This window comes from Odontesthes bonariensis, chromosome 17, assembly GCF_027942865.1.
Source record: "Odontesthes bonariensis isolate fOdoBon6 chromosome 17, fOdoBon6.hap1, whole genome shotgun sequence".
In the NCBI taxonomy this organism is placed as follows: domain Eukaryota; kingdom Metazoa; phylum Chordata; class Actinopteri; order Atheriniformes; family Atherinopsidae; genus Odontesthes; species Odontesthes bonariensis.
The window spans coordinates 15,881,785-15,909,307 of NC_134522.1; the positions used below are offsets into that span (position 1 = coordinate 15,881,785).

Sequence of the window (27,523 nt, forward strand, 5' to 3'; positions counted from 1 at the left end):
TGAGTGCAAGTGAGAGTTCTTGTCTTTACTGAGGTTAGCAGCAGATGTATAAGGAATTGGTCAAAATGTAATGATGCTATTTCTTTCCTACCTTTGAAATAGTCCTGTTTTAAAAAAAAAAAAAAGAAAAAATAATCTATTCTCTTCAGAGAAACAACCATTAGTCATGGAAACTTTGAATAGAATGGAGGGTTGTTATGAAACTGAAAAGTCAACAAAAAATTTCATTTTTCTTACGATAAATACAGACATATTGGAGTGTTCTTTAATTTAATCACAGCAGTTTAGATCAATTCAGAGGCCTGCCTGACATAATGTTCTCAGCTTAATCCAAAAAAGCTGTCACTGCATGTTTTTCCAGTAGACGGTTTTGGACGAGTTATTCGTAAATTTGCGGTATATTCCAGTGTTACTAGAGCAGATTTGTAAAAGGCAGTTTTGTATGGAGGTTTATGCTCTTTGAAAACAGAAATTTTAAATGAAATAAAAACTAAAATATCAAGTTTATGAGAACTGAAAATTGGTTAACAGGGGTTGTGTCACCAGATTTGGCAACTAATGAAGAAACTGACGGAAACCAGTGGCGAGTCAAACTAATCAGAGAACAAATTCATATGACAAAAGTGCGAACATTAAACACTGATCGTTTTTTAAACAATTATAATCAGCCTCACCCTCCTGCAGCTCTTTGGCTCTTTGGCCTTTCTGTTTTTTTGGAGATGCCAAGACATACTAAATTCTGGATATAAGAAATTGCTAATAAATGTTACCTTTAAACAGCAATTGGTAGGGAATCAGCAGCGCTGTTACGAGGTCCGGTGTTAACAGCCTCAACAAGCCTGATGTGTAGCATGTAGTCCTTCTCATTTATTGGACTTTATTAATGATTTACTGCCACGCTGCTGCTGTACCCCTGCAAGATTTGATTCCTACTTTGTATTTAAGGCCTAGAAATGCTCTCAATCCTTTCAAAGTGCCATCCTGGTTTCTGAACATGATTGGTTTTAGCATTTTTATTGATCAGGATGGAAACAATAGCTGGCGGAAAGCTGTCTCTTTAAGCCTGACCTGAAATCTGTTTTTCCCCAGCTGCTTGTAAAGTGTCGGGGGAGAACACTGCATGCTGGCTGTAGACTGTAAATTTCAGTCCTTTGACACAACCGAAGAGCACGTGCAGCTTTCCAGGTCCACATTTACGCTCCAGATAACACATGTCGGAGCAAAGACAAAAGTCTCCTTGGATTAAAAAAGTTTAAAGACCCTCATAATGAATTGTCTCATCTGTACACTGTTTCTGACATGTTATGATGGCAGTGATATCTGTTGTTATTGTTTGATCCGAGCGGTAGTGATGTTTATTTTGGAAAAGCAGGGCTGTGTTTATGGAGGCAGTTTGAAAGTCTGTTGTGCTGATTGAGACTGTAAATATTAATTTTGTGCTCACCTCTCTGCATGCTCTCGGCTCACAGATATAGATGAGTGTGACAATGAAACCATCTGTGGGGACAACGGATTCTGCGACAACACAGATGGCTCCTTCCGCTGCCATTGTGACCAAGGCTACACCAACCCACCGGGAGATATGACCAAATGCGTCGGTGTGTAACTACTGTAAATTGAATATGTGTGTGTGGCGATACCCAGTGTATTATTTGGTTTTCAGAGACCAAAACTACAGATGAATTGATTCTGTTAACAAGTGTAGCCAAAGCCTGATTTCATGTAGGTTCATTACAACAAACATTGGCTCTAGAATTATTTAGAGTTGATTCTTCACATTAGGTACTGTTGCTCTAAATACTCACAAGTGGGCTAACTGTTTATTAATCTGCAGCTGCAAATAGTCCCTGACAAAAGCACATTTACAGTATTTTATTGATATTTGCCAAACACTACATTGTCTGGATGTTTTCGCAAATTGATTTGCTGTTTTTGAAAATAAAAATCTACATTTATTACCGAGACTTAGGCCTTGACTTTGGACTGAAAGCCAAAAGACAGTTTAGAAAAAATGTGAGAATGATAAGAGATGCAGTAATACATTGTTGGTTTTAGACCCATTGTGTGCATTTCCAAAAATGTTTACTCAAATGGAGATCATTTCAATCAGCAACCAATTTTTGATGAATGTGGAGACGAGTTTTGTTTCAAAATTGAATTTTTAACATCTGTCACAAATGCATAGCCACAAATTCATGATCACAAGTTTATAGTCAATTGTGTGATCCCTTTGGAAGTTTCTCAATGAATATATTAAAAAATCATGACATTTCCCCACAAATCTGAAATGTAAAACATTTACAGTATATTGGGTCATTTATTCATTGAGGAAAATGATCCAGAATTGCATATCTGCAAGTCCCTGCACCAAGAACAGCAGCTGAACATTTTAAGTGACTGTCCTATAACTCCTGCACATCATCTTGGATCATTTTTATCCCATTACTTTATATAGAAGAGCCTCAGCACTGTGATGTTTGTGGGTAGTGTCATAAAAACTGCTGGACTAAGATCTAGACCTCAACTTGTCTGTTCTTAAGCATTTGCTATGTTCTTCTTTGACTATTTTTTTTTTTGGTAGAACACGGTTGTCTTGCTGAATAACCCAATCTCTGTTCAAGTTTTTGGACAGATGTCCTGAGATTTTACTTAAAAATGAATTGTTTAGAATTTATTATTATGTCAGTGATGGCAAGTTGTTGAAGGCCCATCTAACACCACTATCTTTCACGTTAGTCGTTATGCTGTAGTCCAAGGTTAAGATTTCTCCAAACACTCACACCTCAAATCGAAAAGTTTTCCAACAGCTAATACCAAATTACTTTTAGCAAACTTCAGATAGGCAGCAGTGTGGTTTTTGGTGAGCATTTTGTTGTGTTCTCCTCATGGTGGACACATTAATCTTTGATAAAGCGAGAGAACCCTGTTGTTACCTTGATATTGTCTCAGGTTCATGATATTATGGACATTGACGCACAATTGCTCTATTATTTACTTGAGATCTCTTTGTCTACTTTTAGGACTTGAGTGAAAATCTGAATATGTTTTAGGTTATACAGAACTGTAGAAAAGTTGAGTCAGCTTTCAATCATCCAGACTTTCAAGTTTTTCTTTGAACATCGGCTGCGTTTTCAGTCATTTTCAGTCCGTTTACTCGACTGTTTTCAGAGAAATTGTTTCAGTCAGTGAGGCCTCTCAGTACTAACCTATGAATCATCCAAACATAGAACCAGTGTTCCGTCTACACATACAGACAACTTAGCAACAACCATGTGTTCCTGGCGATATGTGAAGACATGAGGGGTGGCTCAAGACCTTTTCCACAGTTCTGTATTTATTTAGAAAGATGAAACTTTGAAAATGTTCACAAACTTTAAAACGCACAGTAAATCACACTAAAACACAACGAGATGTGTGAAGTCTCTTATGGCTGGATGGGAAACACTCGTCCAGTAACTGTACCATAACCGCTGCTATTTTGTGTGACCGTGCCATGACCTTGCCTGCATGTAAGTGCCTGATCCTTTTCTGACCTCTCTCCTGCCTTTTTCAGACGTGAACGAGTGCGAGATGAGCTTGGCGCTGTGCGGGGAGGCCCTGTGTGAGAACGTCGATGGCAGCTTCCTGTGCATCTGCCCCAACGACAATGAGGAATTTGATCCCATCTCCAGCCAGTGCCGCACCATGGGTACTAGAGCAGCACTAGCTCTCACAAAGACTCACGGGACTTAATTCTCTATCCCATCATTGGGAGACGGAGTTTTTCCCCGATTTTATGAGCCGCCTCTCATTATCCAAACAAGGGTGACGAGGAGGACATGGCTTGCTCCACAAGTGTCTTTTGACCTGTCTGTTTCCATTTGTTTTATAGGCTGGGGTTGTGGTTGGGTGGGTTGCCTACTAAAATTTGTATTAGCCTGATCCTTCAGACAAATGATGAAGCAACTCCTTCAGTAGAGCCAAGCAAAAGCCCTAAGGAGCTAATTACTGTAAACGCATTCCCCCACAAAGACAAACAAGGATAAGGTGTAGTTATAGCAATTACATCTTAAGACACATTTCTCTCGTCTGTGTAAAAATTATTTTAAGTGCAGGGATTAAGATATGCAATGTATTGTAATTTCAGAAAGACAGGCTTTTGAGTCATGGAAACACCATTGCATATCCAGCTCGATAGGCCTATGTGTACACAAAATGGGTGTATTTACATTATTGAGCGGCGCGCCCTCAGCCGGGATGTTTTTTCTTCTGCCTGGGCACTAAACCCCAGTTATGCCTCTGTGTACCTTTTTGCCACATTCCTCTGTTTGCTTTTGACGTGTGTGAATCAATCATGTGAGACTGAATGGTGTGTTGACTCACATGCCAGTGTTTCCATTTGGCTAAGCCAGCAGCTTAACGACGAAATGCTCGAGCCCATGTCTTTGGACAAATGAGCAGGCTCAGCAGTGGCAGGCGAGGGTAATGCTCTACCTGCTGGATGCATTCAGATAGCATAACTGACCCATTTGATGCTCTTACCTTCTAATGATGGGCTTTTAAAGCGTGGGATCTTCTGTCATTTTATGCATTGGAAGACCCTACTTCAGCAGCAAGATTTGCATTCAGATCCTTAACAACCAAATCCCTTCTAAATGAACAGGTGCTTTGCTGATCATGACCTGACCTAAAGAAATGCTCTCTTTATTCATCTACAGCTGAGCTTGACACCAAACCCATCCTTGTATCCACTCCACCAGCTGAGGAGAGAAAGGCTTGTTATTACAACTTAAATGATGCAAACTTCTGTGACAATGTTTTGTCCCACAACACCACCAAGCAAGAGTGCTGCTGCACGGTTGGGGCTGGCTGGGGGGACAACTGCGAGATCCACGCCTGTCCTATTCCAGGAAGAGGTACAACATGAGGCTGACTCTCTGTATCAACACTTAATCAAAATACGATGGTCCAAGTTCATGTTATAATGCAAGAGTGGCATGTCTCACTTTTTGAAGGACCTTTCCTTTCACTAAATTATCTCTTTTTATTTATCTTACAGACGATTTCAACCAGTTGTGCTCTCATGGCAGTGGCTTTTTACCTTTGCCTGTTTCCTCTAGACAGAGTCATGGAGATCAACTGCCTTACAAAGGTAAACTCTTACTTCAAAGCTCACTTATTTTAATGATATACCTGAGTTTTCATAGCTTCTCTCCAATCTAAACTTTATATTGGCACTGAAAGCTGGAATGTCAGACCCTGTTTTATTTCTACCTGTAGCAACTTTTAAAGCTAGACAGACAGATGTAATCCCTTACCACACTCATGAGGCTAACTCTAAAGCCAACCAAGGCTTAATAGGATACCTGCCTGTGTCTACACACAGTGTGTAGTCACAGTATATTAAGGTGTGAATTAAAGCGTGAATTTCTCTTTCCCTCAGATGCAAATGAATGTGAGATGTTTGGACCTGAGATTTGTAAAAATGGACAATGTTCAAATCTCTTTTCTACGTATACTTGCTTCTGTCGCTCCGGCTTCTACTACGACAACATACGGCTTGAGTGTGTGGGTAAGAAGAAACATCTACTTTTATTTAGTACAATGTTAAAACATTTCAAAACATAATCATTATTATAACAAAGATGACTGGTAGACTGGTGTGTTTTTCAGACCTCTTATTTAGACCAATTTTTTTCAATTACCTCATTGTTTTGCATTCTGTCCTGCCAGTATTCAGCCTTGATGCATCTCCAGCCATCCTCCATTTCACACAGAAAATGAAAACCAGTGGCTTACAATCAGTCTTTTCATTTCAGTCGTGTTCTGAGTAATCATACCAATATGTTCAAATGCAATGGATTTTTCCCTGATGATTTATGTCTGTGTGTTTTTTCTTTGTTCGTGCACGTTCAGATTATGATGAGTGTGAATTTGGATATTCCTGCGAGAACGGAGCGTGTGTGAACACAGCCGGGTCTTTCAACTGTTTCTGCAGTCCTCCGTTAGTCCTGGACAGCTCGAGGCGGCGCTGCATTAGTCTCAACACCACAGAAGGTATGATACACACACAACTGTGTGATATTTCATACTTTCTTTGATTTCAAGATGGGGCTGTCACAATACCATAGCTTTACCACACTGTCATTATGGCCAGAATAATTCATGATGTATATTTAGAAAAAATGTTTTTAGTCAAAATAAACTTTATCTTCAGTATTATTCTTATTATCATTATCATTTTCGTCTTTTTTCTTTGGTTTTCTTTCTTTGTAACGAATGACTTGCACTCATTGCACCAAATTTGAGCCTAGAAAGGTGTAACTATAAATATTAGTAGGCGAATAACATTAAGCATAATGGATTATGAAAAAGGTGCCCAGATGAACTGAAAAACAAAGATCCCTGAGGCCTAACATCTGCCATCCATACAGTGCATCAATAACATGTTATCAATATCATTTTGTAGATATTTCCAATACAATCAATACTGCTGTATGAAGACTTTGTATGAATTAATTTTTTTTTTTTTCCTCGGTTTATTTTGCATAAACTCTTTCATTCTGTGTCCCAGAGTCTGTTGAATTGGATCATGATGTGCACTTGGATATTTGCTGGCAGCGACTTGAGGGGGACAACATGTGTGCAGATCCCCTTCCAGTTAAAAGAACTACGTACACTGAATGTTGCTGCCTGTTCGGCATTGCCTGGAGTGGACAGTGTGCCTTCTGCCCAAGGAAAGACTCTGGTGAGCTGCAGGATGTGCATAAAACAGAGATTCTCTTTAATATTCAAGTGGCTGTTATGTAATAGGTTAATCTAATTATGACATACCTGAATTAATCATGACTGTCACTTTGCCCCATGTGCTGCTGTACAGCTGACTACGCAACAATGTGCAACCTGCGAGGAGGCTCAGATAGTCTTCGAGAGAGGATAGGATATGAGTACGGCCTTGAGGGGCCAGAAGATCCAGCAGAGCATTTTCTTTCACCATACTGGGATAACTATGGTGGCCCTGCAGGAACATACGACATCCCAGAGAGTGACTATAGCGTTCAGCAGCCACCCGCTCGTGTACCCATCATACAACCAGAGGCACACCAGCCTCAACCAGTGGATCCCTATGCTGGTGCGTATATGAATTCAAGTCTGACCTGTTGATTAGCATGACATTCAGTTGTCTTATCATACATGTTACATGTGATTACACATAGATACTGCAGAGCACTTTCCTCAGTGTTACCTCAGTGGAGGAGCAGCATTGTGAAACATTTCATATGTATTTTGCTTTTAAAAGTGATAATTAGCACTTGAAACCCTTAGAACTTGCCAAAATAGGTTGAGACAGTGAGAAAATAGCCAATCATCCAATCATTTTCAAGTAACTGTTTCCTCAGTTTGAAATAAAATTAAGAAAACAAATGTGAACTGGAAGAGTGGAGTTTAAGTTGAAGCCTGGAAGACCACAAAAATGTTCAGAGAGAACTCTTTGTAGGATTGCTAGAAAGGCAAATAAGTATGACCTCAAAAGAAGATGCTGAAGATTGAGCTGGCTCTGCAGTAGTGGATCACTGTTCTACTGTGCAGCGACACCAGCATACAGGAAATACGACTTTCATGGAGGAGTCATGAGAAGAAACGCTTTCCTGCAGCCTTAGATCGAAATTCAGCATCAGAAGTTTACAAATGAACCAGTTGGAGGCATTTTAGAGATGAGTTCTGTTGACCGATGAAGTTAGCATAGAACATTTTGGCTGCAAAGGTATGTTGGATTCAGTATTTCATGTAAAAACACCTCACACTGTCACTGTTAAGCACAGGAGTGGATGGATTATATTTTAGGTTTGTGTTTCAGCCAGTTGTACAGACATTTATCTTGTAAAGACAAAAATGTATTTAGTTAAACATGATACTGTGGCAACTCCTATTCACTGACTGGTTCTGTTCCATCTGAGTGGTTGAAGTCTATTTGTGAAATTTATAGAAAGATCTTTTATCCATCCATCCATGTGATCATTTCTTCTTTTGTGTATTTTTTTCAGAAGATTTCTATGAAGGATTTCCCAGATTTGGTTTTGTGAATCAAGCAGTGAATCAGATACTTTTTTCTGGATAGAAATTTAAATAAATTTGATTTTGCCTAGGAAATAAATTGCCTTCATCATCAGAAAATATGTCATCTTTTCCTGCATGATTATCTACCATGACAGATTCCAACCTTCACGTGCCACTGAAACTGTTAAGTTATAAACTATAGAATATAGTATGTATTTTATATTGTAAAATTGTATAGAACTAGATATTTAAAGGATACACTTATATATATATACATATATATATATATGTATATGTATATGTATATGTATAATATGTACATATATATATGTATATATTGTACATATACAATTTATCTTTGTATATTAAAGGTTATGGCATCATTTTCTTAACCAGTGGTTTTTGTACTTAATTTTGTGCCCTTTCAGAGCGCTATGATGGCTTTGAGGGTCTTCAAGCAGAGGAATGTGGGATCCTGAATGGATGCGAAAATGGCCGCTGCGTTCGTGTGCGTGAGGGCTACACCTGTGACTGCTTTGACGGTTACGAACTTGACCTCGACAAGATGGCCTGCATAGGTAAGGTTCTTTCTCCAGCATCCTGGATATCTTTCTCAAGGGACCACCCACATTTAGACTAAAGAGTAAAGAAATGGTCATGGACTTCCAATCAATAGGATGATCAATCACTCCATTTAATCCGTTTAAAACATGTGGTGGAAGCTTGAAACCAAATGCTTGTGAACTCATCCTTCAAGTTTTAGCCCTTTGGAGCCGTGTCTTGGATTAAAGTCATGCTGTATATCATCAGGCTCAAGGAGAAACTTTGAATTTAACAACCTTGCATTAAGTTAGCGTTTATGGAAAACTAATGAAAGCAATGCACTCCTTAAAAACCACCGTGCGTTACCCTTTGGTTTGAAATTCCCTCGTTGCTTCCTGCCAAGAGTGAGGAGACCTTGAATCTTAGCCACACATGAATTACATGAGATATTATATCTCTTAAATGTGCTTTGTTTGTTTTGTGAGAAAGTGAGACTGTCTTCCTGTAATGAAATGCTATGATTGCGATGTTCTGTCTGCATACGGGCTTATCGGTTTCAAGGCCAGTCATTTTTCCCATGGAAAGTGATTATTGAACACTGGAAACATGTGGGAGGAGCGTAACTCGTGCCATACTTCCTTTTTAGAAATATCACCGCTCCCATTTTCCCTGAAGAACATGACATAAACAGAGAGAGGATCAATTGAAGTTGAATGCACTGGAATGACAACTAGACTTCCTAAAAAAGGACCTTCCTTAAAAAGGAAAAGAATAGTGCACTGACGGCCAAAAGGAAACACAATCTAGCACATTGTTAATTTTACCATCATTCTCAACAGTAAAGTGCTCAGGATGGCTTGGAATTCAAGTTCAGTTTGTGGCCAGCTGACATGCAACATGACGACATGTTTGATTAAAGATGCGCAAGAGAAATTATTAGGCAACAAGTCATTTTGTTAAGTGAAAGCTATATACCTCCAAATAGGCCCTTTTTGTGGAACTAGTAGAGGAGACTTCTCTCCAAAACCCATATGTACCCCAAATATAAACTTACTGCACCCATATGTGGCACTATGATGAATAAGTTTATGTTTTGATAGTTGTCTCAGATAACTTGGACTAGAGTCAAATTTTGCTCATGATTTTAATATCTGCCTCTTTTATCAGCTGACACTTAGCACTGAAATTATGACATTTCTTTTTACTTTTTTCTAATTTACTAAAAAACTTTCTTTTGATCTTGAATCAGGAACTAAAAAACTTTTAGAATCACGACCCGCCCCCAGAGCAACACGATTACCTGGCAATGCGTATAGATAGCACACCACCTTTGGCACATGTTTCTGTGTTATTTATATGCATCAGCTTTTGTGTTTATTTTATGCAGTAAAAATTACACTTTGAATGGTTTGGGTTGGGGTAAAAGTACCGAGTGGTTTCATCTTGAAACTGTGTAAATTACACAAAAAACAAGGTGATAAAGTAATACCACACAGTAGGAATGATTAATAATAATTAATGATAATAATAAAAATATATTAACATCCTTCTCTCCACAAATCTTCATTCAAGTGCTCCTAAAACTGACTCAGACATAGTTTGGATACTATTTCATCAGAAGTTTCTATTTCACGTAATATTTGATCAAGCCTTTTTGAACTTTCACCAGAATTATTTATATATCAACCTTTTAAAGGTGGGGTAGGGGTTCTTTTTCTGGAGCATTTTTTTACATCTTGCTTGAAATACTCTTCACACCCCCATTGCAACCAATTAATTAAAAGTTTTGACACAAAAATGAAAAATTTTAGTGGCCTCTAGAACGTACAATCCAGGAAAAACACTATCCAATCATACTGAACGGACTGTTAACGATGATTGGATTCTGATGCGTCTATCAAACTGCAATCTGCTCCTCCCTCCCCCTCCTTCCCCCTGTGCGCGTACCCTTCTTCGTGAACGAATTACGCGTGCCCAGAAGCTTGGCAGGAAGCTAAACTAGAGCCAGCTTGGCTAGCACCTAGCATTATTAAACGGTTCATTAGTATGTTGAAAGGTATTTTCTTACCTGTGAATCCGCCATGAGAAAAAGTTAGTTAAAGTTAGCCAAACCAATCGATGCTTGCTGTCAGAACAGTGCTCGTGCACCTTCGTGCTCGTGAACAAGCATTGCGCGTTCATGTACTCTAGAGGCGTGGCTTCGGGGGGGAAGTCTGAAGAAAGGGGTTGGGACTTTTGACCTGTGTATTTTCAAAATGCAGCTTCGCTGGACTCAAAATCCAGGATCTCCTACCCTACCTTTAAAGCTGCCGTCGGCAGGTTTTCAAAATTCCGAGTCTAAAGTCGGAAAATTCGAACTGATACAACTTTCAGGTCCCTCCCCCAACCTCTAACAAGCTCCAAACCGCCCCCCAAACCCCTCCCCCTCTGTGGACGAGGTTGTGCACGTGAGTTCACACCAGTGTGCGCGCACACAAGCTGGGGCAGACTCACGCCCAGCAGCGTGTGCACAAGCTGTGATTGACAGGTAGCGATTCCTCCACCCTAACGTGATTGGTTAAAAACAGCCGGGAGCGCTCGATTTTTGCAAGCACGATTACAGGCTTCAGAGGGAGCTACAGAATTCGGGATTTTTTCTAAACAGCCTATTTAATATTCTACTTCCAGAATCCCATGACAGTTCAAGCTAATATGACTAAAAAAAAAGTTGCAGATGGCAGCTTTAATGTCATCACTAAGAGAGAATCTGTGGAATTATTTCTCTCATTGCCCAGATGTTTTTTTTGTTTTTTTTAGTATATGTTAGAGATGCGGCTTTGAATTAAATGATCAAAAACTGGAAAAAGTAATATTCACTTTAAGCATAAAACACAAAATTTTGAAAATATACTGTATAGTCACTGAAATGCGTGCTCTACTGAACAGTAGAGCAGGTCATTAAAGGGTTAAATAGACAAAAATCCCCAGTTTTGCACATGTGATGTTATGTGATGTCTCAATTTATGAGAAAGTGTGTGGAAAACGTTTTATGCCCAGTGAGACAGTCAGTGAGTCACCTTCTCTGGGGAAGCAAATGTCCACATTTTGAATCCCCTTTTGGACTATCTTGCCAACACTGCTGCAAGTTATATATGTGGTACAGTATGTTTGCAAATCTCATTTAGGTCAGCATGGTTCAGTTACTCATCATCTTCTAGAATCCAGATCCCTGCCGCTAATTTGCTTTTGAGTAATTCAGTGTAATTTAAAATACTGAATTCACAAAGAAAGAAAGTAAGGGAGGAAGGAAGGAAGGAAGGAAGGAATAAAAGAAAGGCAGACCAGTGAATAAGAAATATGAATTATTATAGCATTTCAACTTCTCACTCTCATGAGACCCCTCAGCAGCAGATGTGGAGCAGGCAGCTGTTGAATCACTACGCTTACTAACCCAACACATCTCCTTTTCCTGCAGACATAAATGAGTGTGAGGACATCAGCGACAACGTGCCCTTGTGTCAGAACGGGCAGTGCACCAACACAGAGGGATCTTACAAGTGCACCTGTTTGCCGGGCTTCGTGGTCTCTGCCAAGCCACACAAATGCATCCCAACGATCCCAGAGTCCGGGCTACGGGAGGCAGGAAACTGAGATGGAGACTGTTGGAACGCTGACTTCTCCTGCTCCCTCAAAGATAATCTCTCTGCCCTTTTCCCCAAGGGCCTGGCACTAAACCTCTAACAGTAACACTGAAACGTCCAAGCTTTTATCCCTAAATACCAAGCACACACATACAGACACAAACATGAACATACAAAATCCCAAACACACACACAGATCTGTATCTCCTTCAAACACATTCAAGAGGAAAAGGAATTGTGCAGTGAATGTATTACATGGGATTTAGTATTCACCAGATATCCGTTTGCCTTAAAGGGATTTTGTGGACTGATCTTTTATATTCAGTGACCCCTGGCAATTTGATATGCAGATATTCTTTCCACATTATTTTCTTTGTCAGTTTCCTTTTGTAAAATGGTGTTATTTATTTCATTGACATGAGGGGCCTCAACAAACTAAGAAAGCAATCTATTTCAGAGGGTAGACTTGATTCCTCTTGTTTTACTTGTCACCAACTGACGACAGAGACATTGTGCGGAGATAATAAATGTGTTTTGTACAAGAAGGAATGTCACACTTTGTGATATATAAGCTAGGCCAACAAATAATGGAATTTTTCCCACCGCTGCCTTTCTTCAAGATTCAAGCCGAAGTTGAAGAATCTTTGGACCAAGAACCAGGAAGTCAACACAGCCAAACTTTGACATTAAAAAGCTTCAGCCTTGATGTGGGCATGGAAAGACTGTAGATGTATATGATGATCTGTGTAATATTCTGAAATGGTGTAATAGGTAGAACCTGCCATCCTTTGTTTTTTACACCATTTTCCTAATACTGACCCCATGTTTTTCTTTTTAACAGTATTAACTTGTTTTATACTTCAAGAAAAGATAAGAATTCATTCCGTATTTTGGTTTAAATTCTGAAAGTACAGGAAATAAGTTTTTCTGAAATGATCTGCAAATATCTCTGCTTAAAGTGAGAAATTGGTTTTATGCACCAGTGTCACACAGGCAAAATGATTTCTCATCCATCCTCAAAGCAATTAGATCTCCCATCACATCATTCCCATCTGTGCAACTCTACACGCATGCAAAGACGAAGGCTTCATTGGGGAGGTTTGGTATATTTTGTACAGATCTAGTACTATGAATTATTTTTGTTACATATTCTATCAATGCATTATAGCACAACCATATTTCTATTTGACATAAAGCATCAAATGTAAGACTAAATCTGGCATTAAAGCTTTGTAGATTTATATATGTCTGTAAAAATGTTTTTTAAAGCATATCTTTTAATGTATGAGGAGAGTGGCTGACACTGTACCATAGGAACTGTGTGAATACTCTGCCCTGTGGAGCAGACAATGAATTATATTTTTTGGAAGTGGCAGCACTGTTCAAATCAGACATTTTTTTTCCCTTAAGTTCAAAGACAATAATTTTTAAATGAAAACAGTAAGAGAGATTATTACTTTGGTTAGTCTTTGATGGATCCTTTTGTAATTTATGTATCTCAGACAGCATCAGCATTCTTGTTTGGTTTGCTAATTCCCTTTCATTCCTTTTTGTCTTTCATATTTTGTCTTTCATATTCAGTAATCTCAGTAGAACAGAAACATTTTGGTGTAATAATACATTGGCAGGATGACTACACTTTATAATTTTATGTCATTAACCAGTATTCACAGCCTGTAAACCTTCAGATGTATAAATGCTTTCACATGATATCCACTGTGCTATACTGCGCTGTTTAAATCATTAACAGAACCGGACCAGAAATCTAATCATGAGGTTAAAGTTGAAGTATTTAAAGCCTTTCAAAAAAATTAAATAACTTGAGAGAAATGTTGTTAAGTTGTGGTCATTATCATGCTCATTCATTTTGTTTACCTCTTGACTGTAATCACTATCAGTCATCAAAATAAAACATGAAAAACATCAGACTCTTGATAATTTTCTATGAAAAAATGGCACCCAACACACTTTGCATTTCAAAATTGGCATTTGCAGAGAACAAGTACACAATCTAGTACTATATTGCTAATAATTATTAGTAATTGTGTACTAGAAGTTAGATGTTATTCATACACAAAATAATGTCCTTAAAAGGTTCACTCAAGAATGCACATAGATGATTATTACTTTATTGTAGCTGTGATGTGAAGATTTTTATTTAATTTTTTCACAGTACACACACCCCACTATGTATATACTGAGATCCTTAGTTGAGTGTTTTAGAAAGTCAATGAACAAAAGCTGCAACCAAATGTACTGTAAACTATCCAAACACTCCAAGTTATCAGACCCAATGGCAGACGTGTCCAAGTACACTGATGGCACTAATGTTATTGGGTTATTGTTAAAGCTAAAACTAACTGATTGTTATTGGCTGCTCATAGTAGAGCTTGTTTTCTACTTATTACTATGTGATGTATGACAACTGAATTATATATTATGAATTATGCATTTCTAATGTAAAATTTGTAAAAGAAGCCGTGGCTTCCAAAAAAAAAAAAATGCTGTCAAGTAAAGAGCACATTTTCTTGGAAAATGTGGTCATTTAACGATAAAGGCTGATCTTGCAGCGCTCCTTCTCACCTCTCGAGTTTGGTGATTTGGCAGCAGATGTTGACATATTTTATTGAAAAAGAGAAAAAAATATATATTTATCCTGATATGTAGTCTGGAGACACATTTTTGCCCACAAACAGTCTTACATGAAGTTTAAATTTTTTTAATTTAAATTTCAATTCAATTACTTATTGTCTTATGTTTCCCTCTGGTGGCAAAAAATTAAAACTGCACAATCGTGAACCCCTTTGCCTACTTTAAGATAACTTTTCCCTATTTGTCTTCTCGCGACGTGACCCTTCTGTAGACATTTCCTCTTATGTTGTAGTGTATTATAACCAAAGAGGTCATAACTGCAAATTAAGCTTTTGGGTCAGCGGACGAAAAAAAAAAAAAATCCACAAATGATCCTTCGAGGTTTCCGTACTGGACGAGTACATCCCGGAGGAGTTTTGGGAAATTGCGTTTATCCCAGAAACACTACGTCCACTCCATAGTTAGCACCGTTTGCCTGTTTTATATTGGAATACATCTCCCATAAAGGAACGCATCTCACCCGTGTTCCGTTTGACTCGAGCTACAAGCTCTCGTGCGGTGCCTGGCTGCAATATAGATCTTTGTGTAATAACGGTAACTCGAGCCAATAGAGACAATTAGAGTTAGCTAGCATTGTTTGAATGCGATTGGACAAGGAGATACTTAACTTGAAAGCTAGAGTACGTGGGGTTTTGTTGAAAAAGTCTCAATAGGTCAGTAGCAATGTAACTAATATCACGTGTGATACTTTGCTGAATGTGAGAGGTGTGACATTCATGTCTGTATCACCTTTGTTGACACACAGGATTGGAACTAATATTTGGAGGAGCAGCATTAAATGTGTTGGTGTCTTTGCTACATGTAGTTATCCGCCTCACAAACACAGCAGCACAGCATCATTTTCTGCTGTATCAGTCATTAACCCCTCAGTTAACTTTGTATGGTTCACAAAATTATTGGCTTTCCCTGGCTTTGAAAGGGGTCCTGGTCATTGTAATAAAGTTTGAATTTCCTCATGGCAAAAGAAGAATGCATTTCCCAAAGGAACAAAACGGACACTTCAGCACTTCGAAACAGGAAAGTCCATTCCTCCACAGGAGAGTCCAGTCAGTCCCCAATCACTCCTGTGGCAAAAGACAACAACGTTCAAAAAGCAGGACGCTTGTCAGAAGATGACACCCAGTCCTCAAATGGCTCATCTGCTCAGTTTTTGGGCAAGGGAAGTAATGAATCCCCAAGCAAATTGCTACTGATGCTGGTGGTGGGACTGTCTTTCTCTACACGCCTCTACAAGATAACAGACCCCCCACATGTCTGGTGAGTACAGTTTCCCTACATGTTAATGCATTTTATCAGTGTGGCATTTTTATCCCTGATGGCTCTGCTGTTTGTTTCAGCTGGGATGAAACCCATTTTGGAAAGATGGGAAGCTACTACATAAACCGAACCTTCTTTTTTGATGTCCATCCTCCACTTGGAAAAGTAAGACGGCTGTGTGTTGCTTTCACGTAAACTCAAGGGTCTTCGTGCAGACTCTGGAATAACGTGTTGGTCACTCTGTTGCAGATGCTGATCGGTCTCGCTGGTTATATGACTGGCTACGACGGCACCTTTCCCTTCATAAAGCCAGGAGACAAGTACGAGCACCACAACTACTGGGGGATGAGAGGGGTATGCTGCTTTCCTCGCACTGCATGTCACAACTTTAAAAGGACTAGATGTGCTAAAGCTGCAGCTGTTTTTGTCCCGATTTAATTTTATATAGTTGTGTGCCGTGCTGGGTTCCTTCCTCCCAATCTTTGCCTACCTCATAGTGCTGGAGCTGTCTCAGTCTCACGCTGCTGCTCTCATCACTGCCACCCTGCTCATATTTGGTTAGTAATTAACTATCATTATGTGCACAGAGACACGTGGGAATCAGAAAAATGTATGAAAAGATGTCTGTTTTGCTGATGTTATGGTTTAAATGGAAATATATATATATATATATATTTAAAAGTCACAGGTGTTTAAATCTCTAGCAGCATCCCCTCACGTTGTTGTGATAAGAAGAGTAAATTCTTCTTTACATGACCTTCCTGACAGACACAGGCTGCATCACCATCTCTCAGTACATCCTGTTGGACCCCATACTCATGTTCTTCATCATGGCAGCAGTGCTGAGTATGGTCAAGTTCAGCCAGCACAGATACGGGTGAGACGCCACTAAAACCTTTATCTAATTCTTTTTGTTCACTGTTTTGGTGATCAGTTGAGCAAGTTGATTGTTAACCTCCTCATGTTTAACTCTTTCGGTGCCATTGACGTCTATAGACGTCAATTTAAAAAAAAACGTGACTGCCAAAGACGTCTATAGACGTCAATTGCGTTTTTTAACGGAGCGGGCTGGGGGACAATCTAGCGGAGTTCGTCACTAAATCGTAGGCTTGTAAACACTAAACAGAGAATATACTGGCAAAATTACCCACAAGGTGGCAGCAGTGCCACTTTGCACAAAAAAAAGCTTGTTTTCTCCATTTTTTTTGGTCAAACAGCTGTTTTTGGTGAAACCAACCTATGTTCTACTGTCTATTACTAAAGGACTGAAAATGGTAGAAACAAACTTTTTTTTCCTGATCAAAGAAGAGAGTCTACTCTTTCTTTTGGTAATTTCGGTGTGTACATAGTCATAAGACACACTTTTCTGTGGGTCTTGGAAAATCAGTCAAAATATTGTAAAACACTTGGCAGTATGGGTCTCTCTGCACTGAAAATGGCTGGCAGCCAATGAGTTAATGTAAAATTGCCACACATTTCTGACCTACTTAAAGGTAGGGTAGGAGATCCTGGATTTTGAGTCCAGCGAAGCTGCATTTTGAAAATACACAGGTAAAAAGTCCCAACCCTTTTCTTCACTTTCCCCCGAAGGCACGCCTCTAGAGTACATGAACGCGCACGAGCACGAAGGTGCACGAGCGCTGTTCTGACAGCAAGCATCGATCGTTGCCGTATTTAGTATTTAGTATATGCTAACTATACGTTTAATAATGCTAGGTGCTAGCCAAGCTGGCTTAGGGGTGGGCGATATGGGCAAAAAAAAATATCTCGATATTTTTTAGGATTTTCACGATAAAGATATTTTGACGATATTTTAAAAAAAAAATTAAAACTTGCTTTAAGATCACAATAAAATGAACACAAGCATGCAAGTCTAAGAACACACGCCCGGTACAGTGAAACTGCGAATGGCTCAGTTATGGTTCCTTTGATCGCTCTACCGTTACTTGGATAACTGTGGCAATTCTAGAGCTAATACATGCAAAACGAGCGCTGACCTTTGGGGATGCGTGCATTTATCAGACCCAAAACCCATGCGGGTGCCTCTCGGGGTGCCGCTGCCGCTTTGGTGACTCTAGATAACCTCGAGCCGTTTCTCAGGCTACTTCTCCCTCCGGAGAGGGAGCCTGAGAAATGGCTACCACCACATCCAAGGAAGGCAGCAGGCGCGCAAATTACCCACTCCCGACTCGGGGAGGTAGTGACGAAAAATAACAACACAGGACACTTTAAATCCTTTAACGGGGATCAATTGAAGGGCAAGTCTGGTGCCAGCAGCCGCGGTAATTCCAGCTCCAACAGCGTATCTTAAAGTTGCTGCAGTTAAAAAGCTCGTAGTTGGATCTCGGGATCAAGCTGACAGTCCGCCGCGAGGCGAGCTACCGTCTGTCCCAGCCCCTGCCTCTCGGCGCCCCCTCGATGCTCTTAGCTGAGTGTCCCGCGGGGTCCGAAGCGTTTACTTTGAAAAAATTTGAATGTTCAAAGCACGGCATGGCGCCGAGGTAAGGGCAGAGGACCACTGGCGCCGCACTTTATTGATTTTTGGCGATTGAAAAAAATAAAAATAAAAAAATATATATATATATATAGCCTATATCTCGATATTGCAAAATTACTTATCGTCAAAACAACATTCACGATAATTTCGCAAACGATACATATCGCCCACCCCTAAGCTGGCTCTAGTTTAGCTTCCTGCCAAGCTTCTGGGCACACGTAATTCGTTCACGGAGCAGGGTAGGCGCACAGGGGGAAGGAGGGGGAGGGAGGAGCAGATTGCAGTTTGATAGACGGCATCAGAATCCAAACATTGTTAACGGTCCGTTCAGTATGATTGGATAGTGTTTTTCCTGGATTGTACGTTCTAGAGGCCACTAAAACTTTTCATATTTGTGTCAAAACTTTTAATTAATTGGTTGCATGGGGGTGTGAAGAGTATTTCAAGCAATATGTAAAAAAATGTTCCAGAAAAAGATCCCCTTCCCCACCTTTAATGCAACTATGGATTGTATATCAACTTAACTCTCAGGTTCGACTTTAGGCTGCTGCAGTCTTGGGTAATTTTCTTACTTGCTGTTGATGTTAAAACAGATGATACATACATTGTGTCATTGGTATGAAATTTTTTTATTATTTTTTTAAGCTTTTATCAAGCAGCAAAGCAGCAAATGATTTCTCCCCTCACTTACTGTTGTTTTCAGTCCTTTCACTGCACCCTGGTGGCTTTGGCTGGTACTGAGTGGTGTAAACCTTGCTGGGGCTCTCGGGGTTAAGTTTGTGGGTCTGTTTGTCATCCTCCTGGTTGGGCTGAACACAATCTGGGACCTCTGGAGAATTTTGGGAGACCTGAATCTCTCACTGGTAAATAGAGGCATATTTTAACAATTGTAACTGTTAGTGTTTATTAGTTATGCGTGAAATTTTACCAGCTACCAACCATCTTCTCTGGCTCCAGATGGAGATTGCGAAGCACTTCCTGGCTCGGGTTGTTGGACTCATTCTGCTTCCACTCTTCCTTTATGTTACAATATTTGCGATCCACTTTGTTGTGTTGAACAAAAGGTGAGTTTGATTGCTGAAGAAAGTGTGATCGTTGTACAATGTCTGCCACATTGTTTGAGTGATCATGGTTGTTTTCTCTTGTCAGTGGACCGGGTGACGGTTTCTTCAGTTCTGCCTTCCAGTCCCGCCTAATTGGGAACAACCTGCACAACGCATCCATGCCTGAGTGTAAGTCCCAAACACAGCTTTGGTTTTTTGTTATAAAACCAAACACTGCTGCAGCTGTGTTTACTAAAAGTGGAAAAAGAGGTAAAAGAGAAATGTGGGCATTTCCCTTAATATGTTAGCCAGATGGGTTGAATGTTTGTTTACATTCTGCTGTCTGAGCATGTCAGAGTTTTACCATTAACGCTTATTTAAGCTCAGTTACAGAATTGGTATGTACGTAGGGTTGTTACTAAAACACTTCAAACTGCATTTCAAAATAAGTTTTTCAATGGAGGCTTTTATTTGATATGTTTTAATGGTGAAGATGTGTTGATCTTCTATTTTTCTCATGCAGACCTGGCATATGGCTCCACCATTACAGTGAAAAACCTTCGTATAGCCGGAGGTTATTTACACTCTCATTGGCACTTGTACCCAGAGGGAGTTGGAGCAAAGCAGCAGCAGGTTAGGCTACAGGTGTAACTTTGAAATGTTGAATTGTATATGTGATGTACTTTACACTGCATTACTTTATTTTTTTCTCTTATTTGTAATCAACAGGTGACTGCCTACCTCCATAAGGACTACAACAACTTGTGGCTGGTTCATAGACAAGATGAAAATGACAGTAAGAAAATTATGTTGACCAACGTTTTAGAGTGTCCGACTACACTTATTTCCCACTGTCATTATTGGACCTTTTAGTTCTTGGTTTGATCCTCCTGTGTCTTCAAAACTATCTTAATTCTTTGTGGCATAGAGTCGACAATTTCTTTCGTGTTTAGTGAACATTCTCCAGAGATTTTGATCCACATTTGCATAACAGTCAGTGTCAGGTGGTTGGTGCAGATTTGTGGGCATCACTTCATGATGGCATTGTCCTGCTCTGTTGGATTGAGATTTGAGGACTGTGGAGACCATTTTGAAGGCGCAACTTGTGAAGTGTAGCATTGAGTGGATGTCTTTTGACAGTAATTTATTTTCCGTATTTATTGTTTTTCTTTGATCAGCTCAATCAGAGACCCCTGATCTGGTTCGTCACGGTGACATCATTCGATTGGAGCACAAAGAGTAAGTATCATAAGTCCACTTTCCCCATTGAGGTCTCAATCCAGTTTTTTTAAAATGCTTATTTTTATTTTTATTTGTTTTTCAGGACAACCCGTAACCTTCACAGTCACCTCCATGAAGCCCCTCTAACCAAGAAACACCTTCAGGTTACAGGCTACGGAACTGTAAGTACATTTATAACATAAGTCTGTAATTTTTACGTTATTACTGTACATACAGTCAACATGAAGAAGATTGTAGAGTTGCTAAACTGTTTATCTTATTGTGCCTGTTCTTAGAATGGAACAGGGGACACCAATGACCTGTGGCAGGTGGAGGTGTGTGGAGGTCGAAAGGGCGACCTGGTGAAGGTGCTGCGCAGCAAAGTTCGCTTTCTGCACAGAGCTACCGGCTGCGTGCTTTATTCCTCTGGCAAGACTCTTCCAAAGTGGTAAACCAGTCTTCTCAGCTCCAATCTAATTAGATTTTCAGCCTATGGACAGTCATGCACTTCAAGGCAAGGCAAGGCAAGGCATCTTTATTTATATAGCGCATTTCATACCACAGGCAACTCAGTGTGCTTTACATAAAGACAATGCATTTTAAAGAACAGCATAAAGCAGCATAAAAACAAGCAATTTAAAGAAAAAAAGAAAAAATAGAACAAAAATTAAAGCAATCAAAGAAGAGGGGAAAAAGAAAAATATAAACTCAACCATAAGCACACCGAAAGAGAAATGTTTTTAACCTGGATTTAAAAGTGCTCACAGTTGGGGCTGATTTCAGTTCTGCTGGTAGTTTGTTCCAGTTGTGTGCAGCATAACAGCTAAAAGCTGCTTCACCGTGTCTAGTTTGAACTCTGGGCTCCACTATCTGACCTGAGTTAGTAGATCTCAGAGCTCTGCTGGGTTTATACTCAGCTAGCATGTCATTCATGTATTCTGGACCTAAACCATTCTGTGATTTGTAGACGAGCAGCAGAACTTTAAAATCTATTCTGTATCCGACCGGGAGCCAATGTAAAGACTTGAGAACTGGGGTGATGTGATGTGATCTCTTTGTTCTGGTTAAAACTCGGGCTGCAGCGTTCTGAATGAGCTGCAGCTGTTTGAGACTCTTTTGGGGGAGTCCAGTCAGAAGACCGTTACAGTAGTCAAGTCTGCTGGAGATGAAAGCATGAATCAGCTTCTCCTCATCTGTTTGGGACATGAAACCCTTAATTCTGGATATATTCTTAAGTTGATAAAAGGCTGATTTGGTGACTGATTTGATATGGTTGTTGAAGGTCAGGTCTGAGTCTATCAGCACGCCGAGGTTCCGGACTTGGTCTTTAGTTTCTAGAGACTCAAGATGTTTACTGACAGCAAACCTCTTCTCTTTGTTGCCAAACACAATGACCTCAGTTTTTTCTTGATTTAACTGAAGGAAATTTTGGTTTATCCACTTTTTGACTTGCTCTAAGCAGTCGCACAATGACTCTATAGGACTACAGTCATCTGGAGACAGTGCGAGATATATCTGTGTGTCATCTGCATAGCTGTGGTAGTTGACTTTAGAGTTCTTCAGAATTTGACCCAGAGGCAGCATGTATAGGGTGAACAGAAGGAGTCCAAGAACTGACCCCTGAGGAACTCCACATGTCATAGCCACTCGATCAGATTGATTACTTCCAATGGTCACAAAATAACTCTGCTCCTCCAAGTAGGACCTGAACCATTCTAGGACTGTCCCGCTGAGTCCTGCCCAGGTTTCCAACCTGTTCAGCAGTATACTGTGATCCACAGTGTCAAATGCAGCACTAAGATCCAACAGGACCAGAACTGACACCTTGCCTGAGTCAGTGTTCAACCTTATGTCATTTAACACTTTAATGAGAGCCGTTTCTGTACTGTGGTGAGGTCGGAAGCCTGACTGAAATTTGTCAAGGAGTCCACTGGAGTTCAAGAAGTTACTGAGTTGATTAAAAACCACTTTCTCAACAATCTTGGCTATAAAAGGAAGATTTGAGATGGGTCTGTAGTTGGTTAAAATGGAAGCATCCAATGTTGTCTTTTTTAGGAGTGGCTTGATGGCAGCTAATTTTAAGGGTTTAGGAAACGTGCCTGATTGAAGTGAGCAGTTTATTATTTGCTGCAAATCTGTTTGGACAGAGCTTACAATAGTTTTAAAGAAGTCAGATGGCATTGTGTCAAGACAGGATGTCGATGGTTTAAGATGCTGGACTGTTTCTTCTATGGTTTTTTGGTCAACTGTATTGAATTCTGACATCATAGTTGATTGATTCCTAGGTGGTTTTAAGGTTTGTGTCATTTTATTATTTTGCTCATTTATGTTGATATTTAGCCTTATAGATTTGATTTTTTCATTGAAAAAACAAGCAAATTCATTGCATTTTTCTGTGGAACAGAGTTCTGAAACTATCTGTTTTGTCAGCTTATTAACCATAGCAAACAGAGCACGAGTGTTGTTGATGTTCTTATTAATCATTTCAGATAAGTGTTGCTGTCTAGCGCGGAGTAACCCGTGGTTAAAATTACAAAGACTTTGTTTGTAGAGGTCATGGTGAATTTGAAGTTTAGTTTTTCTCCATTTACGCTCTGCTTTCCTGCATTCTGTTTTCAAGGCCTTTACCATCATAGTGTTTCTCCATGGTGTTCGCTTTCTGCTCAAGATCATCTTATTTTTAACAGGTGCAACAGTATCCATGACATTTGAGATTTTCAAGTTAAAGTTATCTAAGAGTTCATCAACTGTCTCTGCACTCGCAGTTGATGACATAGCTATAACTTCCATAAACTTAGCACTGGTATTCTCATTTATGTACCTTTTTCTAACAGACACACGGGTTAACTGAATGTTTGGAGTTAACTGTAAGTCAGAGAACACACAGAAATGATCAGAGAGCGCCATGTCCTTGATATCAACAGAAGAAATGTCAACACCTTTAGGTTTTATCTCTTTTCAGGGGCTGGGAGCAGGTAGAGGTGACCTGTAGTCCCTACTTGAAGGAGACTCCAAGCTCTCAGTGGAACATTGAGGACCATATCAATCCCAAATGTATGATAAACACAGCACATGTACTTCTGAGTTTTTTGTCTGTATTTCGTTGATGTCAGATGCTATTTAATATCTTACCATTTGCTTTTATGTGTTCTGGCAGTACCCAACATAAGTCTGTCTGTACTGAAGCCAAGTTTTCTGGAAATCCTACTAGAGTCACACATTGTAATGATAAGGGTGAGTAGCTATGGCAAAATGCCCCTCAAAGAATCTGTATTGTTAAAATGTGCTAATCTGAACATAAGTGTGTGTCATTTTAGGGTAACAGTGGCTTGAAACCCAAAGACAATGAAATTAATTCCAAACCTTGGCACTGGCCCATCAACTACCAGGTGCATTGAATGATCAGTAGTTTATTTATTTATTTATTTATTTATTTATTTATTTTTTTACAAAACTGTTCTTAACACCAAATGTTGTCGGTGTGTCTGCATGAAGGGATTGAGATTTTCGGGAGTCAATGAGTCAGAGTACCGTGTTTACCTGCTGGGAAACCCTGTAAGTCTTTTAAGCTTGCTTCATTTTCAAGTCGTCATTCTCATCTGATTCGACACGGATTCGTTTACAAATCTTTTGTTTTTTCTTCTTCTTCTTTAGGTGGTCTGGTGGATAAATCTGGCCAGTTTAGGCTTGTATCTCATCATGGCGGCAATGGCATCTGTAGTCATTCAAAGAGGCTTCTCACTGGGGCGAAAAAGAAAAGGCATGATTTTAGACAGTGGTGTCACTGACTGGTCAGTCATGGCTGCAGCAGAGATAAGAGGATAATTTAAACACGTATGGTAATCTGTGTTTCAGAGCATTCACGTGTGCTCACAAGAGGAGGAGGACTGTTGCTCCTTGGCTGGCTGCTGCACTACGTCCCCTTCTACACTATGGGTCGTGTCCTGTATTATCACCACTATTTCCCTGCAATGCTCTTCAGCAGCATGCTAACAGGTACCCGATCCCACTGGATTTAGCCCGATTTCAATACATAACACAGGGGTTTTCAAATTGAGTGAGACTGAATGGTAAGTGCTGAGGAAGAGACTTCCTGTATAAGATTAAAAAAAAAAAGCAATTAAGGATTAAGATAAAAACGAGGACATTTTTCATCCAAAATAGCATCTCTGAGTCCTAATTGAGTCCATCATAACTATTACATAATAGCCTGAGTGGAATTATTTGAACAAATTCCAACCACTTTGTGGTGCTAAAAGTGCTTAAATAATTTCCATCCACCTGCATAAACAAAGCTGGATGATACAAAGAGAAATGTAATGTTATCGTCATTATTTTCACATTACTCTCGAACGTTTGCACTCCCTCTGTCTCCAAACTATTATCTAAAACCGCCTCGTTTCTAATATTCTGCATTTGCTACTGGATGATGTGAATGTCACGGATTAACACTCTTAGCACTCCGAGGAGCACATTTTGGTTTGAGGCCAGAATTTAAATGGAGAGCCCAATCATTTGGAGGAAGTGATTTGACAGATTTACTGCAAAGAAATGGCGATAAAGGGGGGCCATACTACTAACCCTGGTGCTACCCTGTGGGAAATAAAGGAGACAGGGTTGTTGGAAGGAGCACAGTTGTCTCAGCTCTAACGGGAGGCTTCACTCATGTTGGTTGCAGTTTTCTGTTTAAAGCCCTCTGTGTCTCACAGGGGTTACATTGGACATCCTGTTGAAAAGTGCTGACCTGTTACTCCCCCCGCCTTATTCTGATTGGCTGCAGAGAGGTGGGCAGATGGTACTTCTGTTCAGTGTTCTGTACAGGTGAGCTGAGCACTATGAAAGAACATCTTGTGTGCATTTCACTGTCACATCCCGCCTGTCCACACTGATGTCTGCATTTTCCTTGTGATTATTCGGTCACCACCTCTTGATGCTCCCCGTGTGCCTTGTAAAATCTTCCGTAGTTGATTGGATCAGCTGTGGGTTGAAGTGTGGAGAAAAAAAAATAGGACATGTATCGAGAAGACAGATACCATTGTTGCATCTAACTGGTGCAACTAAGCTATACAATTTAAGCTGTTATTATCTGTTAGTCTACAAGTTAAATTTTTAACAAAAAACACTAATTTGATATTGTCAGTGTGCTCAGTTTAGGAACAATGAATGTTCAAAACATCAGCGCTAGAGAACGTAAATGTGGGACTCGCACCCTTCTCTTGATGTTCTGATTTTAAATCTGGAAGCACTTTTTATCTCATGAATGAAAAGTAATTTAATTATGTAAATCCATTTAATCCTTTCTCTGTCTGCCAGCTTCTACCTGTTTTCTCCTCTGTCCTACGGCATGACGGGCCCTTTAGCACACGAGCCAGGTAGCGTCATGGCTGGCCTGAAGTGGATGGAGTCCTGGGAGTTTTAGTCTGAGCCGCATGATCATGACACTAATGCTTCGATGTATATATGCTGTTCTCAGTGTGACGGTCTCAAAGAGTTTTGGACTGAAAGTGTTTACACATAAGTATTTCTGTAGGGGCTGGGTGAATCTCTACCTGTCCAAGTATTTCATGTGTTGTAAGACATCACAGATGAAGGACGCTCGATGAGACGGACATGAACTACTCCAATGTAGAAGACAGTGTTGTGGAGTCTATGAAAATAAAGTAGACTTTAATCATCACCAAACTGCCTTAAGTCACAACACAACTTCCATCTATACTAAGCAAAAGTGCCTGAAAGTGACTGATAACCTGAAAAGTTCAAATTATGCATTTTCTTGATTGTAAACATCACACATAAGGTTACGGGTTATCAAAGTGTGTTCTTTCATTTGCAACCGTCCTGATCTTTGTGATGACATTTTTATATTGTACTTAGCCTTTAGTGCTGTCTAGTATGACTACTACTGACTCTGTTTACATTTTAGTGTGATCAATAAATAGGGTTATTCTTGTATTTTCTGCCCTCTTGTGCTATATACTGAAACAAAAACAAAAACAAAAACACATACCACAAAGTCAGAAATGTGATAGAACTAAAAGGAAAATCTAAAAAAAGATACTTACAAATGTTCTATCCAAGAAAAAGGCATCTTCAAGTAGCCCATTAACCTTGAAAAATTATTAAAATGACTCAGACCGACTGAATTTGCTGCATTCAAAGCAGTGTCCATCAACAACTTTAGGAGATCAGTAAGAATTTTAAAGGACATTACAGATATAGGCAATAAAAAGACAATTAAATGATAAAAGAATGAAGTGGAGTGGAAAGACATTTTGAGAGAAAAAACTGACAAACCATTTTGATTGGTCTGAATGCTCAGTTTGATCCTTAATTTATTTGCAATTTTTCTTCATAGATCAAATCTCCCTAATTCTTCCTTTTTGAATGTTTTTACAATAACTGCATAAAGGAATTTAAAACATCAGTTATAGGAAATACTTGGATAGGATATAAAATTGTAAGACTGTATCTAATATATTTCCGCTTGTACCCAGAACACCTAGATCATGTTTCTAATGAAAAATGTAAAGTAAGAAATTATCCAGAAAAAAACAACCAGATGAATTTCCGTGATGTGTTTTGAAGCCTCGGGCTTCGCCTTGATGTTTGATTTATTCGATGACGGTGAGCTAGTAGGCCCCCTGGCGGTGTGT

General features: G+C 39.6%; 2 protein-coding genes across 2 annotated transcripts in view; both read left to right on the top strand.

Annotated features, from left to right (window-relative positions):
- The window catches only part of LOC142402480 (latent-transforming growth factor beta-binding protein 2-like), an 87,460-nt gene extending 73,337 nt beyond the window's left edge, over positions 1 to 14,123 (top strand). Inside the window, exons 32-41 of the mRNA XM_075488005.1 lie at positions 1,470 to 1,598; positions 3,554 to 3,688; positions 4,698 to 4,895; positions 5,039 to 5,131; positions 5,423 to 5,551; positions 5,896 to 6,036; positions 6,554 to 6,727; positions 6,860 to 7,111; positions 8,466 to 8,615; positions 12,035 to 14,123. Of these exons, the coding sequence (XP_075344120.1) occupies positions 1,470 to 1,598; positions 3,554 to 3,688; positions 4,698 to 4,895; positions 5,039 to 5,131; positions 5,423 to 5,551; positions 5,896 to 6,036; positions 6,554 to 6,727; positions 6,860 to 7,111; positions 8,466 to 8,615; positions 12,035 to 12,210 (1,577 nt within the window). The 3' untranslated portion in view covers positions 12,211 to 14,123. The remainder of the gene's footprint in view (positions 1 to 1,469; positions 1,599 to 3,553; positions 3,689 to 4,697; positions 4,896 to 5,038; positions 5,132 to 5,422; positions 5,552 to 5,895; positions 6,037 to 6,553; positions 6,728 to 6,859; positions 7,112 to 8,465; positions 8,616 to 12,034) is intronic.
- A 1,088-nt stretch (positions 14,124 to 15,211) lies between these two features.
- On the top strand, positions 15,212 to 26,822 carry pomt2 (protein-O-mannosyltransferase 2). Its single transcript, XM_075448283.1, has 21 exons — positions 15,212 to 16,109; positions 16,190 to 16,274; positions 16,359 to 16,463; positions 16,558 to 16,666; positions 16,878 to 16,986; positions 19,310 to 19,469; positions 19,564 to 19,670; positions 19,756 to 19,838; positions 20,173 to 20,282; positions 20,379 to 20,445; positions 20,828 to 20,888; positions 20,974 to 21,052; positions 21,167 to 21,318; positions 23,833 to 23,924; positions 24,028 to 24,104; positions 24,188 to 24,259; positions 24,366 to 24,425; positions 24,525 to 24,630; positions 24,726 to 24,866; positions 25,580 to 25,691; positions 26,184 to 26,822. Exons 1-21 carry the CDS (start codon positions 15,808 to 15,810, stop codon positions 26,287 to 26,289), a joined length of 2,295 nt encoding a protein of 764 aa, XP_075304398.1. The 5' UTR covers positions 15,212 to 15,807; the 3' UTR covers positions 26,290 to 26,822.
- Positions 26,823 to 27,523: the final 701 nt, after the last annotated feature.